Source organism: Accipiter gentilis, chromosome 24 (assembly GCF_929443795.1).
Source record: "Accipiter gentilis chromosome 24, bAccGen1.1, whole genome shotgun sequence".
In the NCBI taxonomy this organism is placed as follows: Eukaryota; Metazoa; Chordata; class Aves; order Accipitriformes; family Accipitridae; genus Astur; species Astur gentilis.
In genome coordinates, this window is record NC_064903.1 from 15,868,396 (window position 1) to 15,886,528 (window position 18,133).

The 18,133-nt window shown below is 47.5% G+C and overlaps 1 protein-coding gene across 1 annotated transcript in view; it reads right to left on the reverse strand.

The window, feature by feature from the left end:
- The window catches only part of GPC4 (glypican 4), a 70,558-nt gene that overhangs the window by 36,889 nt on the left and 15,536 nt on the right, over positions 1-18,133 (reverse strand). The window contains exon 2 of the mRNA XM_049827916.1: positions 2,017-2,175. Coding sequence (XP_049683873.1) covers positions 2,017-2,175 — 159 coding nt within the window. The remainder of the gene's footprint in view (positions 1-2,016; positions 2,176-18,133) is intronic.

The following is an 18,133-nucleotide window of genomic DNA, read 5'->3' on the forward strand; positions in this document are numbered from 1 at the left end:
CAAATAAAGATCTAGATCTGGGATTAGCAAGCACTCAAAGATGGGGCCATTAGGCTTTGGGACAGGCTGAGAGGGTTGCTAATTCTCCTTCATTAGTTTCGTACAGGGCAGAGAAACACCCTTCAGGGACAGGCTGGGCACAGTAAATCCAGCTTCCAGGAACAGAATCACACCATCCCCTTCCAGATTTGCCTGTCAAGGACTCCCAGGACTAAGATCAGGGCGAGACTGGCACAGGGCAAGCTGCGAGGGGCTGACAGAGGAACCACACAGCACAAACAAAACAGCTCGTACAGGGCTCCCTGTCAACGCTTACCCGTTTTGAAGCTTTGTGCTTTGACAGGTATCCAGCTCAGCTTAGCTTAATATCCCCCTGCCGTCATGCAGCCCTGCAGCCATCTCACCCTACAAACGGGCAGACACACCTAGCGATACGTCTGCACCACGTCAGGGATGCTAATACAGTGAACCGTGCATGCTCTTTGTTTTCAATGCAGCATTTCAAAAAGCCTCGTCGTTCATTTAAGGTGAAGCAGATGCTGTTCCTCTGGTCTCTTTGAAAGGGCTTATCTACGGGCTGGATTTCATTAAGTGTCTTGTTCTGCATTTAATAAGCTTGCAAGTCTAGACACTTTGGTTCTCTCTCTATCACCCCTTTGGTGTACCAGCAGGTAGAGACAACAGAGGTTAAGAGTGAAATATTTAGCTAGCATATTTAGATGCTATCAAGATGATTGCGTAATTCCACTTTGACTCACTGCAATTTCATACCCAGGGACTTTCTCTCTCACCCGAGTGCCAATCCCTTTTGAAATAAAATGGCTGCTACCTGCTGCAGTAGTGGAGAGGAGGTCCCTGGGACGTTCAAGGCACACATTTGGGATATTAGTAGAAAATCCACGTTGAACCTATAACTGAATGAGAGAGAAAAACGTCCCGAGGAGCTGTGCGGTGGAATCGCCCTCTATCACCAGAGAGCGGTGACGATGTGTGAGCAGAACAAGTCTTACCAACGCAGCCCACCTGACTCTTCAGACATTTCCACGTGCAACTGGGTGTCACCTCCTTCCCCCAGGCAACAAGGACGACCCAGGCAGAAGCCTGATGCTCCACTCCTCCCTCCTGGGGATGCCCCAGCGGAGGGGCCGCAGTGACCGGGAGCACCGAGGAGCCTGCAGAGCCCATGGGAACTGCCACAACCAAGAGCTCGGCAGCAAAACCGAGAGATGCTGCTCGGACCTCAGATGGGTGCTGTGCCCGATGTGTGGGCACCGACTTCAGGTGTTTGCAAGAGGCATTCTTGAAAGGAAGGCACCTGGCTGCAAGGCGGGCGACGCTGGGAGGGTGTGTGCCAGCTACCTCCAAAGAGAGTTTCTTCCTGCAGCTCCCACGAGGCAGGCATGCCCTACGGAGACCCAGCCTGACGGGACAGCGCTGCAGATCCGAGGGCAATGCCGAAACCAGCAATTTGCTTATCAGCCAGCAGTTAGCGTCACTCGAGCGATGGGAACTCAGCCGAGACTTTGTTCGTTTTGCTTCTGACCCTGCATCACACTCGAACCCTCAGCCTCCGCACAAAACCAGCTCTGTTTATCTGCTGCTCTGCTTAGCCCCAAAGGCTAAGTGAGATGGATACAAATCCTGTTGGGTCACAACACGCTGGGAAAGATCAGCATTTTTGTGGATCAGGGCTGCAAAACGTGCACGTTACAATTACATGTGCTGCGGGGATGTACCAACAAAACTAACTGCAATCTTACATTAAGAGCAAAATGGTTTTTCAAAAGATTAATCGGAAAGAAAGATCTCTCTCTTTGGGAAACAAGCAGCCATAACCAGCAAATATTTCTCTCTCACAGGATTGCAAAATAAGGCATGCTCTGCCCTCTGAGCCGTGACTCATGAACTTCCCCAGCAGAGAGGGAGGCAGAACAGAACAACTGCACAGAGGACAACAGGATGGGGATTTTTTACATTTTATCCCAAGGAAAGCAAGTTCAAGGTCTCTGCACTTACCATCAAACTTCTTGTATCGGGAACTAAACATGGTTTGTAGGTGATTGCTAAGCTCTACAACAGCGTTCCTGAAGTCGTGTTTACTCTGCTGACTGTACTTCTCCTCCATTTCGTGAGAGCAGCATGTGTAGCCTTGCGAGCAGACTTTCAAGTGGTCACCTGAAAAGCAGAGAAGAAAAGATCCGGAGTTAAAAGGATTCTCTATGCAAGGGCAAAGAGGTCAGCTTGCAAGGCAGAGCTGCAAGGACCCGCAGTACCATCTCCTCTCAAGAAGAGCCCCCCTCACTGCGAGCACTGGACCAGGCATATCAAAACCTGATTCTGTAGAGGAACTTCATAGCAACACATGTAAACACTATGCCTTATATCTTTCTGCAAGAACATTAAAAAGCATCCTCTTATTTATTCAGTTAATAAACGGAATGAACAGATACTCATCTTGCATGGTATAATTTGAAGAACCAGCAAATTGACCTGTTTACACTATGATATCTTCCATGAAGTTTTCGTTGAGTATTTTAATTACTTCCAACTCATTCAGTTAAGACACAGCACAATATCAATGGCAATGGTCCTTTTTGTACAGATAAATCCTTTTTTCTTTACCCCTCCAATCATGACAGAAGTAATCTCTCTCAGAAGCACAGTTATCACTGATATTAAAATCTACTTGTTCTATGCAACAGTCCTGAAAAAAGCTTTGTATTTCCCAGCTCCTAATTTTACAGTTTCCTGTCATCATCCTGGGTGAAATTGGGGGTTTGTTTTTGGAGAATTCAAACGGATTTTTCTTCCTTCACCCTGAAAGATAATTCCCTCCTAAGAGTTATCTGGCTCAAGCTGGCTTGGTCAGAGGAATCAAAGTCCTTCAGTATCTACTATAGCTCCATTTCGAAATTTCACAGACAATCTGGGCACAGGATCTGGCCCCATCTAATTTGCTTTTAGAGCGTCTCACTGCAGTGCAGGATGAAGCTGTCCTCTTCCAGCACCACCAAGAAAATGCTGCTGTCAAGTTTTGTGGGCCAAGATAAATAAACTCTCGGCGTAGCAATCCCCGGCTCCAGCTTCTCTGACAGGTCCCACAACGCAGCACTGTCACAGGCAGGTGGGCTGATGCTAAAGCGGTTCAAACTTGGGCAAATTGTGCAAATCTTTGTCAACACTGAAGATAAGATCAAAACAAGCAGTTAGGATGAGAAACTCATCCTTCCAAGTCAGATGGTATTTTAAAAGACACAGCCTACATGTAAGCTGCTGCCTTCTCTCCCGTTTCACACCCCGCTGCCAAACCTTATCCTTCATCCTGAGGAAGCAGATGGAGAAGCGAAGGCTCTTCCCTACCTGCTCACACCCTGGAAGCCACCAACAACCTCCATCCACCACTGAGGTTCAGAGACTCACTTGCCAGGGCTGCAAAGGACTCGTCAGCCCCCTGCGCAGAAAACAACCCGTTCACTTCACAACCGGCTGTGAACCGTGCGCTTACTGAAGAGCCATCCTACCCGCTAGAGCATCAGAAGTGGGTTTAGAGAAAGAAAAGCAGGTTTTGCACGGTGCAAAACAAAAAGCCTGCCCGTGACTAACACAAGCAGTTGCTTCTCTGCCTGCCTTGTGCAAGACCTCATAACGACGTCGTTTGCCCAGCTATTGAACCTTTGCATCACTTCGTGTGACTTTCTAGCCCAGAAATGTTAGTATCTCTCAGACACTTAAGGACCATGTTAAAATAAGAATAAGATAGAAATATTTTTGTATCTGTCTTTCTATATCTGTATATATATATATATAAAATTCCTAAGAACCTCTCCTCCTAAATCTATTTTCCTTTGCACTACAGGGTTTGTTTGCTTTCCCTGGCATTACAGAGGGACCTTGACCGACAGATAATTCTGACATAGCTAACTTATTGCACAAGACTGTCCACTGCTCTTGAATTACGGAAAGCTCAAAGTCTGTTACAGGAAGCAACACTGCTTAGGCACAGCCTTCAGAAAACACAGAAAAATCTCACTATCTCCTTACAGATATATTTTTCTTTCATGGACTCTATTTCTTTCCACCTTAGAGGAGCACCTCCAGCGGCAAATACACAGCATTAAGGGGCGCAACACCGAGGGATGCAGCTCCATTTAGCTTGATAAGCGATTCAAAAGAGAGGAAGAGGCGCACCCAGGATTGGCAGATCTGGCCCACCAAATGCATCCCAGAGCACGCCTGGGCACTCCTCTGTGAGCGTGCCTTACTAGCAAGTATTAAAAAAAGAAAGTGCCCAAGCACCACCACTTTATTTCACTTTGAATCTCATTGCTCCAGTTCCAGTACAGGACTAAGGCTCTTTAACACAATGGGAAACATAAATAGCAGCAAAGCAATAATTACAGCTAGAGCAATGGCTAGGTGTCAAAATAATTTAATTTCAAAACTCTTGTAACACTTTTTTTTGAGGTTTTTTTCCTGAATTTCTTATGGGGGGGAGTATGTTGGAAACATTTTACCTGAAATGCACTTCATGATTTTAGTACCATTTCCATGATGCCTGCCTGCCTTTGGTAGTTACAACTTACATTCTACCCATTCTTTTGTGTTGGAAGGGTAAGCCTCTACTCTACTTGGCAAATTCAAACCTACTGATACAGTGGGATTTCTTTTCCTAGTTACACTTTGCAGACACCTCTGAAGTTGTCCACAGATGCCCTGGGATCCCTAAAACAGTGGGTTTAACAACTGTTCAGATTTATTTATGAAAAAGTCCAATGTATTTCACAAATACAAGTCACAGTTTTATATCTATTTATACTCTTAAACTAAAGTTACCATCCCACCTAACGTTACAACGCAAAATCATTTTTCTTTGATCCCCCTTGTCCCAGATCTGCACAGTGCCTCCCCAGGACACAAATGCAAAGCCAAGCAAGGAGAACACTACTGATAGTAAATCAAGCTTGCACAGATCCCATCTGGTTGATCATTAAGAAATTATGCTCCAAAATGCAACTCAGACATTCAAAAATGAATGACCAAGCAATCTAATTATGGAAGATATTTCTCAGTCATGTCAGCACTATGTGGTCTTGGCTCGTGATCAAGAATTAGCTCTGTCTAGAGCTGAGGAGCTCCAGCTACTCTGCTAATCGGAGGAGGATGCACTGCGTTACCCAGCGTTAAAAACCAGAAAGTTTAGGGCTGTAGGCTGCTTTTCTTGAAGTTTTCTTATGCCACAGTGGAAAGTCACCAGAAGACACTGAGCCCCCCCCATTTTCCCATGAGGAGAGCTGTCCTTAGCACGTCCGCATCCCTGAAAATATACCCTCACTTGAGCAAAGCGACAGGCACCGACACGGTTTGTGAGAAATCTCACGTCAAGCCTTTGTTTTCAATCAGCTAGCAGAGCTGATCCGTTCCGTATCCATCCACGGGACTCATTCCACGCCCGAGTTTGCAGGGAGAGCAACACAACGTCCCGGCATCCCATCGCCTGTCCGGGTGATGGATCCAACACGTGCCCCTTTGGTGAAAGGCTGCGGTGTTGGGAACTGCTTATGCCTCCACAGACAGACTCAGAAGCATGGCACCATCAGAGAACAGCTTCAAAACACAACGGCGCTACAACCAGGGCACACGGGGGAATGAAAACGATAAAGCCTGGAAAGCGGCCGCTGCCAGCGGTTCACGTGAGCATGGACCAGTTACGCACGCAGAAAACCCTGACCTAGAGCCAGAGTTCGTTTCTCCAACTGGCAGTGAACCCCTCTAAAGAAAAGGAGTGAAAAATATGAGTATTTAGGCCCACTTAAACAGAGATCTAATGTTTATGTGTGTTATGTGAAGAACTCTCATGGTGTGCGCTCACTGTCAAGGACACATTCGGCAATAATTATTTCCCAAGTTAAAACTCATCAAACAATGCCCATACAAGGCAACTCTTCATCTACTGTTGAGTGTTAAAGACTCGGCAGCTTCTGTAATTTATCACCATGTGAGCACAGCAAAAATATAACTGCCACAGCTTCCTTTCAAGTTAGGCTTTTTATTGAATTGTTTGGCAGGGTGTGCAATCATCACGTCAGGGGCTGCATGGCAAAAAGAGCTTAAGTAGCAGAGAACGACTCCAAATATCTACCGCATATGCACACCACTGCTGCAGCTTGTCATGGATTTGCAGCAGATCTTTCCCATGGCCTGTCACAGCAAGACTTTTTCTCTATTTTATATTACATATGAATACAGAGAGAGAAATGAGGTACCGAAATTACGAAAGAAGCTTGCTCCTTGGCTAGCTAACAGCACACCTCTGGGGAACGGAGGTGGTGGTTTAAAGATAGAAATGCAATGGTACACGATGTTACCATCTGTACATCCAAGGAAATGTGCTCAGAAAGGTAATCTTGCAAACTTATGATTTAAGCCATTACAGAAACACCACATTTAGCAGACTCCAGGCACACAGAGTTTCTTCCAAATCAAGTAACTATTTTGCAATGTGTCGGAAAACAAGTTTTCATCGAATGAGTAAGTGTGCAGCGCAAACTCGGGGGCTCCATGATCTTGAAAAGCAGTTCCCTTCACCAAACAATTCACCAAGACCCTTTCAAGACGTTGCTTCTGCATGTCTAACATGCCTTCTCAGCCTGCTTCTCCTTGCCTTCACTAAGTTCATACTTTAAGTACACCTAGCTGCAAAACTAGCTAAACTTTCAGGAGCGGTTTGCTGGGAGGCAGGGGGGGTTAATTCTTTAAAACACTCCCATACACAGTCTAGCCCTTCATCGCAGCTCAGTAAACAAGCCAAAAGCAGTTTATGGTCCGAGATGTTACTGTTGGACTTTGCTTCCATGTGAGAAAATGGACTGGGATAAGGTGGGCTGGTGGAGGAGTGGGAGGCAAACACTGCTGGGGGACGGGTGAGCGGGGACACCGTTTCAGCCTCGTGCTCTGCCTCTTCCCCCTAGCACACATCGGCTTGGGTCATCTTTAAAAGTGTTTTATGACTTCCTCTGAAGCAACTACCAAAGGAATCCTGGACTGTAATGCCAGGCTCTAATCCGATTTCACACTAGACTTGCCTACTAATTATCACAGAATATTAGGCTTCCACCCATCATATATAATTGACATGCTACCAAGGCTTTACAAAACCCCCAACAAAGATGACAAGAAACACTAGCATCACCCCTGAGCACAGCTCCACTGCTCCGGCCCCACGTTAACAAGGGACGAGACGAAGAAGAAAGAAAAGTACGAGCTTGCAATCGACTCCGGCAGAGTCATTGAGACAGACGAGGCTACCGAACCACCCAACCAACCCAATCACCTTCAATTGTACCCAAAATACCAAAACCTGCCCAGTTTTCCTGGCTACAAAATCAGCCAGGGATGCTCAGCACCCCCAGGAATGGACGGTGAGCTCTTGCCCGTCTGCCACGGTGCTGCCGTAATTAATCCCTCCGGGCTGTCCGTCGGCACAACCGCACATCCCACCACCGCAACAGCCCCTGCCCCCCCAAGGCAAGGCTGGGTCACCCTTATCACTGCTTATGCTGCTTTTAGATATCTGCTAATGAAAAGCACTACAAAAATGCAGATAGTGTCTTGGCATATAAATATTTCCAGGTGAAATGACTGCTGCAAACACCAAAGGCAGAAAAAAGCGACCCTGCTGCCTCCTCCCCGGCTGTCACAGGCGCACGCTGCTTGAAGGAGTGCTTTTTGCCTGGTGTAAGCAGCAAACTTGAATTGTTAGTTGATGGCTCTTATCGGAGTACTCCTTTTTCACCAGGTGGTCAGCCTCCTGCGCTTGCTTTGAAGCGGTGCTGCTGTGGGACTTGTGTTTATTTTACTGGGGAGAATACTCCTGCGGAGACGGTCGCGTGCCAGGAAGGAAGAGACGTAAAACAGCATCGAGGTCCTGCTAACAGAAGCAACGCATCCACGAAAGGCAGCAGAATTCAGAATTACAGAAGTTTTTAAGCTCACATCCTGCAAACAGTACAGCACTACTGGGACCCTCTGGTCGGAGCGGGTCAGACCGGGTTGGGACATTCGGAGCTGTACCTCCTGTGATGTTCCTGAGCACACGGTGCTATTTTCAGCCCGAACCCCTATTTCAACTGCACGCTTCCAGCAGTGCTTTGTGCAGCATCCTCCCTACATCTATCACCATCAGACACAAAATATCATACCCCATTTCCAACGCAAATCACTCCCCATCCTAAAGGCCACCACCACACAACCAAAGTCAGCTCTCCTTTCTTCCCTCCTCAAAACATTTGCAATTCCCATTGGGATCTCAAACCCAGAAAGCACCAAAAGAGAGAGAGCACCCCACATACCCAAACCTAGGTCCTCGCCGTGGAGGTCAGCAGCCAGCATCACCCTCCAGCTGGGCACAGGACCTCCAGCCCTTCCACAGCCACAGAAGCCCTGGTCCTGGATTTGACCATCATGGATGCTCGTCCCCCCTTGCAGCCCTTTTTTATCAACCACCCAGGATTTTTTAAACCAGCAGACATCTTCACCCGCAGTCAGCTCCCAAAGCTGACTGGTAGGGTTATGGAAGTACCGCAATTTAGCAGCACGTGCCAGCGCGCAGCATATTTAACATCCCACTCAATTAGCAACCGTTTTATATAAATGGTTTATTTGCCTTATTAATGTTAAAGCCACTTGTTTCCCCTGTGCTTCCACTTAGGTTATTAATCAATGTGTGTTTCAGTTTTTTGCTGATTACTCTAATGGCACAGAAAAATTCCCCAGGCTCACAGAGAAAGCTTATAATATTGAAATAATTTTTTTTTTTTTTCAAACTTGTCAAGCAGTCAAAATACACTCTTTGATACCCAAACCAAAGCCCTTTCACCTACGCTTAACAACAGTGAACTATTTTCAGTCGAGCTTTACTGCATCTGTTAACTCAGCTGCTAATCCATCTTGCAGGCGTGGGGAACGCCAGCGCACACAATACCTCAGTGACATACCTCCCTTCAACACAACAAATAATCCTAATTATTTCCATAGCGCGTACCTACAGTTACTTAAAATATCATACACAACCGAGGTCTGTCTGGCTTCTATTTTTCCATTTTGCTTTGTTGACAGCTTCGGGTTCCCAAATTTACTGCCAAGAGGGTCAGGGACTGAAGAGAACAAGCGAGATTTATATCCATGTGTGTACATTAAGCCAAACGCACATTAGGAACCTTAATTTTCTACTGGAAAGAGCAACTTAGGACACAAAAAGGGCTCTTTCCTCCCACCCATCCAAGTCCCAATTACCGCAAAACTCATCTTCGAGCTGATGACAGAGCCAGGTCCCTGAAGGACCGAGTCCAGGCAAACGCTGCCCGTTGAGGCCAACCGGAGCAATTTTGGGACATCCCTCCGGGGCGGAGGCAGCCCAGGAGAGCCCTTCCCACGCTCCTAACACAGCTCTTCAGCCCCGGAGACAAAGACCTGTCTCTGCTCTCCCCGGCACCCCAGAGAAGCATCACCAGCCAACGGGGGTCCCCTCCTGCCCGGCTCTCCCGTTGGGATCGGGGCAATGGAGGGGTTCAGGTGATGTCCCCAAGGCCCAAACCCCAAAACTCCCTACAGCACGTCTGAGCCCAGGACTGCGCCCTTTGCAGGTGATGTCCAAGCGAGGAGGATGCAGGATCTCACCTTCGGCGGGGTTTTAAGAGTTCATTTAAAGTTAAACCCTGCTCACCTGAGGAAAAGTACCACCGCCACTCATTTCCACAGCACAACCAACAATTTCCTTCTCAACAGGTGGCCCAAATACTGTGAGGTTTTACACCCTGGAAGAATATGCCTTGATAGAGCACGCTTTCAGTCCAACAAACAGGATATTGAGTCAATTAGTGGCACACCAAACACAAACCAGACAGATGAAGATAACGCATTTCTGCAAACATCAAAAGAGAGAGAAACCACACAAAGACCTGAATATACAAGGGGAAAAAAAATACTACATAATTAAACTTATTATTTAAGCAAACCTGGAGAGCAAAATAGCTCTGGTTAACTAGAGGATTCCCCCTGGCTCTAGCTAAGACAGAAACCTTCAATGAAAACCAAGAGTTGTTTCTTAATTAAAAAACAAAACCAAAAAACCCCACTTGACATGGCTGAGTGAGAACTTAGGAAATGCAAATTCTCTTTATTATCACCGAATTCTTTAGGCATGAAATAGTTTTCACAACATGTCTCTGCCTACGTGCCCTAAGTGAGAGGTGTTACACAACAGACAAGTTACGCTGAAAATTATCTTTGGTTTTTTCACTTCTCCGTGAGGAGGACAGATATACAAGGTGCACAAGAGACCCATCTCTGGGATGGCTGAGACAGGTAGTGCCCCTGTCCCTCCATCAGCCACCAAGGAACAGCTAGAAAGCCCAACACTTGCAGTCAGTAATTCTGGGTATACGTAAAGGTAAAAGTCATAATAAAAAAAACCAACCCTGCATACAGCCAGTGATCAAACGTCAGAATTCAACAAAAATTGTCCAGCAGATTTTACAGGGAACAGCAAATACACAGAATTAATGAAGCCTCAGGCACAAGGAACAGTAAATAGAAGAGATCTGGCTGGGAGACAGTTACTTTCTTTGTAAAAGACTTGTCATTTTTTCCTCAAATTCCCCCTTAAGAAGGCAAAACAAAGCCAAAAAAACTCCGTTTGTTTTTTTCCCATAAAGCTTTGGGCTATTTGCCAAAAAAGCAACTTTTAACCAAAACAGATTCTGCCACAAACACTGTCATTCGAACAGGAATATTTTTTCCCTCTTAACAACATTTTCTCCCTCCACTTTTGGCCCCTCTCCCTCTGGAGGGACCCAGACCCTCCACCGGGCACCTCCCGGGATGCTCACCGGTGCAGGAAGGCACCACACACGGGCAGGCAGGAGAAGCAGGAGTACGCTGCTGGCAACCACTTTTCCAGTAATTTTTTTTTTCCTATTCCTTTTCAAACATAGACGATTCCAGTGTCAATGCACAAAAACATGTTTCAGAGCTGCACAGTAGTTTCTTGTGAGATGCACCCAGACTCACCTATCTGTGCCAGCAGACCGGTCATCTGCTGGCGAGTCCCAGATTTGGCAGTAGACGACCCTTGAAAGCTTCAGCAACGTTTTGAGGTCATACAGCCCTAGTGATTCTGGGGATCATGCTTCATTTGGAAAAAACCCAAACAAATGACCAAAAAAACCTCAAAAGAAGGTGTTCACGGTTTTGTGGAGGCACCCTGTCTGACAGAGATCCCCCCAGTTGAGAGCTGAACAACCAGAGCAAGCCACAGCTCTCCCAAATGGTGGCACCGGCACATTTCAAGGCAAGGACCACCGTCCCAAGGCACTGGTGCCGTGGCTGTGCAGTCAGCCCCTCCGAACATCCCACCCTCCCGACGTCGCCAACTACGCAGGGGCTCGACAGAAGTGAAGTTTTCCTGCTTGCAAAAGCAAAAACAAGCATGCACCATCGCACAAAGTGGAGCTACCATTTCCATGTGCTAAAAGCACACCAGCAGGAATAAGAAGTACTAAAGGGCATGTGAACTGGCAACTATGACCCAAGCAAAAATTTAAAAAAGCCCCCAAACCTAAAGATGTTTTTAATTCCTTAAATAAGAAGCAAAGCTCATGAAATTCAGCCACAATTTCCTGTTTTCAACTTAAAATAAAATTAAAAAAATATCCCGGGCTTTATACAAACAATAATCTAATCTATAAATTGGAACGCAAGAGTGATGTTAATTAACTTCCAGAGAGATTCTCTATTATGGGATCCAAAATAGGCACTGCAGAACCTGCTGCAATTCTGAGACCAACTTTACACAGAAGGGAAGGAAAGCTGGGGGGGGGGGGGGGGGAACAAAACACAACACAAAAACCCAAAACACAACACCAAGCTGCAAACAACTATATTGAGGGGCAGTGTACAAATAAACACACAGATATCTGGAAAGTAGCAGAGTGATGTTTTTCATCCCTATGGACACACTTCTTCACCCTGCCTTGGGTGGTTTTGGGCAGGGAAGACAGAGAGCAGCATGCAGGGACTCAGCAGAGAGCCAGGACCAGCCAGGGCCACCCAAAGTCCTAGTTGACACGGACAGGAGGTCTACTCTTGCTTTTGACAGCAAAACCCACGCAAGTCCCTTGCTCCACGCAGCTGCCGACACCACGGCTCACTTCCCACCCCGCAAAGGCAGCCTGGACTTCGGACCAGAGCACGAACTCCTCATCTTCCTCCTGCCGCCGTGAGTGCCACCAGCCACCCAGTGCCACCGATCCCCAGGAATCCCGCTCCGTGGGGCGAGCAAAAGCGAGCCAAAGCTCTGCACCGAAGAGAAACACTCCGTCTTCTCAATTTGCAAGAGTAGCGCTTGCTCGGAGGTTTTTTTGGGGCAGGAGGTATGACTTCCAGTAACTGAAAGTATAAACAGATTAAAAGCTTCAAGGGTTCAGGTGTAGCAAAATCCAGCTATAATCTAAGAGTCGGCTCATCCCAGGAAACAGGGCACCCTCCCCTGCCTCTGCACAGCCCCGTCATCCCCAAAGGCACCTCACAAGACAGAAAAGCTTTGGACTGCTTCCGTCAGGAACGGCTAAAACCCGAGGGCCAAGGAAGAACAAGTTCACTCGGGTGGGTTGCCCACCCACACCTGCCGAGAGCCACGGGCAAGTGCCACCCCACAACCCTGCCCAGCAGACCCCACAGCCACCACCGATTCTCCTCCCTCGCCACCGAGGCAAATAACGAGGGGTTTGCCAGGCTGTCAAGGGTCCGACACCAGCGTTTGGACGAGAGCAACCGGGTGCAACGTTCTTTTCAGGCCCGATTTGGAAGAGAGCAGTTTTCACCCAGCAGTCCGCCGGTGACCACCCGGCACCATGCCCGTGCCGGCGTGCTGCCAGCCTGGAGGGTCCTGCTGGCACCCGCGGCATCGAAGGGCATCGACGTGCAAACTTTGCTTTCTTCCAGGCAGGGACAAATCTTCCCCAGAGCACAGAAATACAACGGGATTAACTCTTTTGGTCTGGCCGCCCAGGTCTCTCAGGTCCCACTTGATGGACGGTCAGCTCCAGTCAGCATTTCACGCCACTTTGGCTGGCTGAGGACCAGCCCCGAGGGCCTTCGCTCCCCAAATCCCCCATTATTCAAGCCAAGGGATACCCGTGGCCTTTCTGCAAGACCTGAGTAACCAGCTTGACCTACGAGAGGAGGCAAGGTCCCCAAAACACCTCCGACAGCACCATGCCATGGCTCAAAACAAGCTCGCTGGCACGCAAAGTCCTTCAGTAAGAGGCCTCCTACCCGCCTCAGCTCAGCCCCAGGAGAAGCGTTCAGCAGTTGGGGGACGTCGGCTCCCCGCACAAAGCGACAGTTGTACAATGCCAGCAAAAACAGAGCCCAGGCATGGCGAGAATCATTCATTTGTAGGATGTTTCCCACCAACTGCAGAAATATTTGCTCCAACAGCCTTGAAGTCTTTAAGGAAGAACTCAACTTTTATTTTTTTTTTCCAATCCACTATTTTCCATTTCTCCATGCAGCGACTAAACCAACCCAAACCTACCCAAGTCCTCCACGAACAGACCCTGACTGCCAGACTTTCCCCTTGCAGAACAGAGTCGCTCCCCGCATGGCCACATCCTGCCGCCCCTCGCAGGACAATTAGCCTTAATCCTCGTTAGTTTTGTACGTTTCCTTTAAATCCTGTTACCGCATTCCTCCGTGCACTCGAGCGCGGCTCAGCCAGCCTCCTCCGCCGCGGCGGCGGTGACGCTGACCCCACGGTGCCTCCCAGCTCCTGACCTGCCGGAGCTGCGCTGGTCCCAGGGGCTGCAATGCTCCCGGACTAATCTATCTTCACTGATTAGTTCTTAATCAGGAAGGCAGACGTGAACGAAGGGTGCAGATGAAAAGAGAAAGGGGGAGGGGAGTTAAATAGAAAAAAAAAAAAAAAAAAAAAAAAGATCTTCTTCAAGGAAAGGCTGGCCTTTGCTGCTTTAGGAGACAACTATTAAAGCTTGGTCCAAAAGCAGCGTTTGAAGTCTAGCTACTTTCATATTTATAACATTTGAGTCACTCCAGAAAACCTCCGCCAAAGCAGACCAAGTTGGGCTACTACATTAATTTATTTTGGAAGTTCATCCAAGCCTTGGTTAAAGATAAACAACGCGCCTGGATGTGAGAGAACATCAGAGCCGGGCTGCCGGAGCGGCGGGGAGCTTCCACTCGCTTTGATAGCGCCAAGGCACGAGATGGTATCAGCGCAACCCAAAATGTACTTACTCCTTCCTGGAGAGGAACGGCGAAAGCCCTGGGAAGCTACTGCTTGTCCTCAGGAGGCATTCTTGCCATACTAATATTATGTAAAGGATTCAGCTTAGAAATCTCAAGCACAATCAAGGCATTTAGACCTGACTCATTAATGGCCAACAGTTAATAGGCTGGAGCTGTAATTCCTCTGTCTGGGGGCTTGGGGGTGTTTAAGCCAAATCTGTAAAAAAAAAAGTACATATTACAGCTGCACTATTAATCTGTTACTGAAGGTAGGAAACACCTTCCAGTCCAAAACACCCTGAAGACCAAAAGTAAAACCAGCCTTTATCAGGTCTCCACTGATTCCCAAAGGCAGTAAGTGCATCAGTATTCCTAAACCTGTTTCCGGCAGGGACATGGAAAAAAGTGATCGGTAACATGTCTTACCACTCAGTACTCTTTAACGTGCCCAAGGAAAATCCTCAAAGAAACAAAAGTTTTACAGAGCGCAATTCTCTCAAGAGCAGCACCTGCACGTCAAGACTACAAATTAAGTCTTTGGAGCCTGTCACCCTCCTTTCAATTTAAAGTTTAAGGCAACACCAACACACCAAAAAACCAGGGTCTTTCTTGTGAAAAGCTGATCTGAAAACACATGGTTAACATATTGCCAAATTTGAGAGACACCCCGAAAGAGCGATGATGCGAACTTTTAGGACTTCAAATAAACAAATTTGAACTAATCAATCTGGAAAGTCTGTTTTGTATTTGTGGCTTTGGGTTTGCTGTTTTATGTTTCTTTTTTTGTCTTCGCTGTTTGTTTGCTTTCAATTACCCGGGCCCCTCCTTATCCTAACCTCTAAAACTTCCTGCGTCGTGCCAGCCAGGAGGCAGGCAGCAAGACAACATAGTCATGCAATTGCAAATGTGAGCTGGAGGATGCTCCTTCTTCCAAAGCCGCTGGTTTCGCTCTCAAATGAACTTTTTTTTGGCGTATCCCCCCCACGGCAAGGGTATGGCACCGGCAGTTTGGCGTCCTCTCCTCTGGAGCGGGGACTATTTGCCGTTTCACAGGTCATCTGGTAAGCTTTGCTTGCTGCCTCCTGATGTGGGTTTTATCACCTCAAGTGGAACTACTATTTTCTTTACGGCAACCCTGGTTTTTAAGGTTTTATCAGATCACTGCGATTACAATAGCTTCACTTACATACTCAAAAGCTCCTATAAAACCTCTAGTTCAAGGTTTATTTGGTCTAGGTGGCTTTCAACTTGGAGGAATGACTTGCAGACACAAGTAATTTGTCCTACAAGCTTTGACTGACCAGTCGCTCAGTGCGCTCGAGCCACGCCTGCCTTCTGAGCAAAATTCCATCAAGCCACTGACCAAAAGATGTTCTTTTAAGAATATTTAAAAAAAAAAAAGACAGAAAAAAAAAAAGCTTGCAGCAAAAAGGAAGTTTCAATTACTTTGTGAAATCAAGCAGAAAAATTAAGATCCAAGCAAACTTTATTAGCTCTGACAAGCAAATGCTGATGTCTTTGTTTCCGATGTGTGCAAAACTTCTACTAAGGAGGGGTGTGTGGTTTGGGGTTTGATTTTTCTTCTTTTTAAGCCACAGAAATATGCATCCTTTTCTTACAACGTGCTTTGCTACAACCGGGTTTTGTAAAGATATTCAAACGAAGAAACTGGCGCAGAGCTATCACAAAGCAGCTGATTCTTCTTTAAGCATCCACCAATATTTCCATGTGTCAATAGTACTTCACAACCACATTCATCTATGTAAAAACCCACATTAATAAGCCCTTTCCCTGCCTGCAGAGCTTGGCAAGCAGAGTAACAGTGCAGATAACTTAAGAATTTAGAGCAGGTTAAGAGACTCCGGAAAAAGATACACAAAAGGCCAGATTTTCAAATGCATTTTGCATCCACACATTTTTTCAAGACAGTTTGGCTCTTATTAAGCATTTCATATTCAGTTTGTGGTCTGCGGTCCGGGGGTGACTGGAGGGGTCTGTGGAAGCACACACATAGGCAGTAGTCTGAAGCTTGCAATATAGGCGACTGTGGCCCCCCCAAAAAATTAATTTTTAGACACCTCACAAACTAAGACAGTTTGAGAGAGCTATGCTATCTAATGCCCTGTGCAGCCTTACGCCGCTCCTGCCGAACAAACCACCTCCTCCGCCAGAAACTTCCACTGGCTCCCAGCTACCAGCTCCCCGAGGGCAGGAGGGCTGCAAGTTGGTGGAACAGTTATTTCCCCCCCCCCCCCACCCAAGGACCAAAATGTCTCATTTGCTTAGAAAATAAAATTCGGTCCAAGACCAGGTCCTGAGCGGACGTAAATGAGATTTTGGTTATAAGCGGGAAGTTTTCCACAAGACATTTTCTTGGCAACGCGGAGACCGTTTTGGCACCAAAGGGAAGGCAGAGCACTCGTGCTGCTCCACGCTTGCGGCTCCCTGGTCGTGTCCCCCGTTTAGCTTAGCGCAGGACGACCTTCTCAGCCTGGACACAGGCAAAGGTCTTTCCACAGCAAGCCAGTTTTGGGCCCAGGACTTCAGCTGGGAACTTCCCACCGCCGAGCAGCTTTACAGAATAGAAGGCCGGAGGAATCACTGCCGTCAACCCAAAGATGCTTCTCCAGAACATCACAGCCACAACCCGATTATGAGTTCACCTGCGGGAACCCACCCGACGTCTCACTATGAAGCTGCACACTACAAATACCCAGTAAAGCAGCAATTTTGTGGCACGCTGTGTTTTTCAGCCTTGCCCAAAAAAAGCACAAAAAGGCTTTTCCTGCTTCATGAGTGACCCCAGCGATGCTGCCAGCCCCTCGCTCCAGCCTGCCTTCCCAGGAAGGTGACGCCGCTCTGCCCCATGTCTTCCCTCTGCTCATGACTCTAGAAACATTTCCCAATTTCAGCTGGACCAGAAAAGAGGCACCAATTAAAGGGGTTTCAGATATAATTAGCTCGCGTCAATCTGATGCAAACCAGGGTTGGGGAAACAAGCCCAGATGAGGTTGGGGAAACAAGCCCAGATGAAGGGCTCTGGGAGGGACGGCCAGCAGAGCTTGATCTCGCAGAAACTCTTCCACCGCAGCTGGAGGACCAAGGCACGCGCGTGTGATTCCCAGCTCACCCCCTCCCACAGTCAGAGCTACCAGCCGCTATCGCGACGGGCTCCCTGCAGCTATCAAGTCCTAGCTTGCCAGGCCATCGGAAGAAAGGCTGCACGGGAAATTAATGAGCAATCTGTGTATATGATATTGGGGGCGGGGGAGAAAATTACAAAAAAATAAAATCATACGCTGCTTTCTGCAGCGGGACACCACAATTTGACATGACTTTCCAATTTTAAAGGTTAAAAAACTCACACCACGTGTTATTGCAAAAGGCAGGAAAGAACATGTTGCTCAACGGGGATGCCAGCACTGAAAACAAGGAGGTGGGTCAGATTTAAATCTAAACAGGTCCACCGCACATCCATCCTAGGGCCACTGTTTATAAGCAGAGAAAGGCAACTTTATACACAAAGATCACACACTAGCGGTTCCTGGCTGTTCCCAGGAAGAAAAGCTGCTTTTCAGCTGAACTTTGAGAACTGTTCATGTAAATAAGACAAACCTCCAAAAAAGCACACAGCTGGGCCTGAGCATTGCATGGAAAAAGGCAAATAAGCAGTACAACAGGAGACAGGGGAAGTCCAGCGCCAAAAAAAAACAAGGTGCTACTTTTCCAGGACCTTTGAAACACCCCCAAAATTGGGCCACCATGCGCAGCTAAGAGCCAGGGAGGAAAGGCAGAAACTGCCAGTGGAAATCTCCCCTCCAGCAAGCGG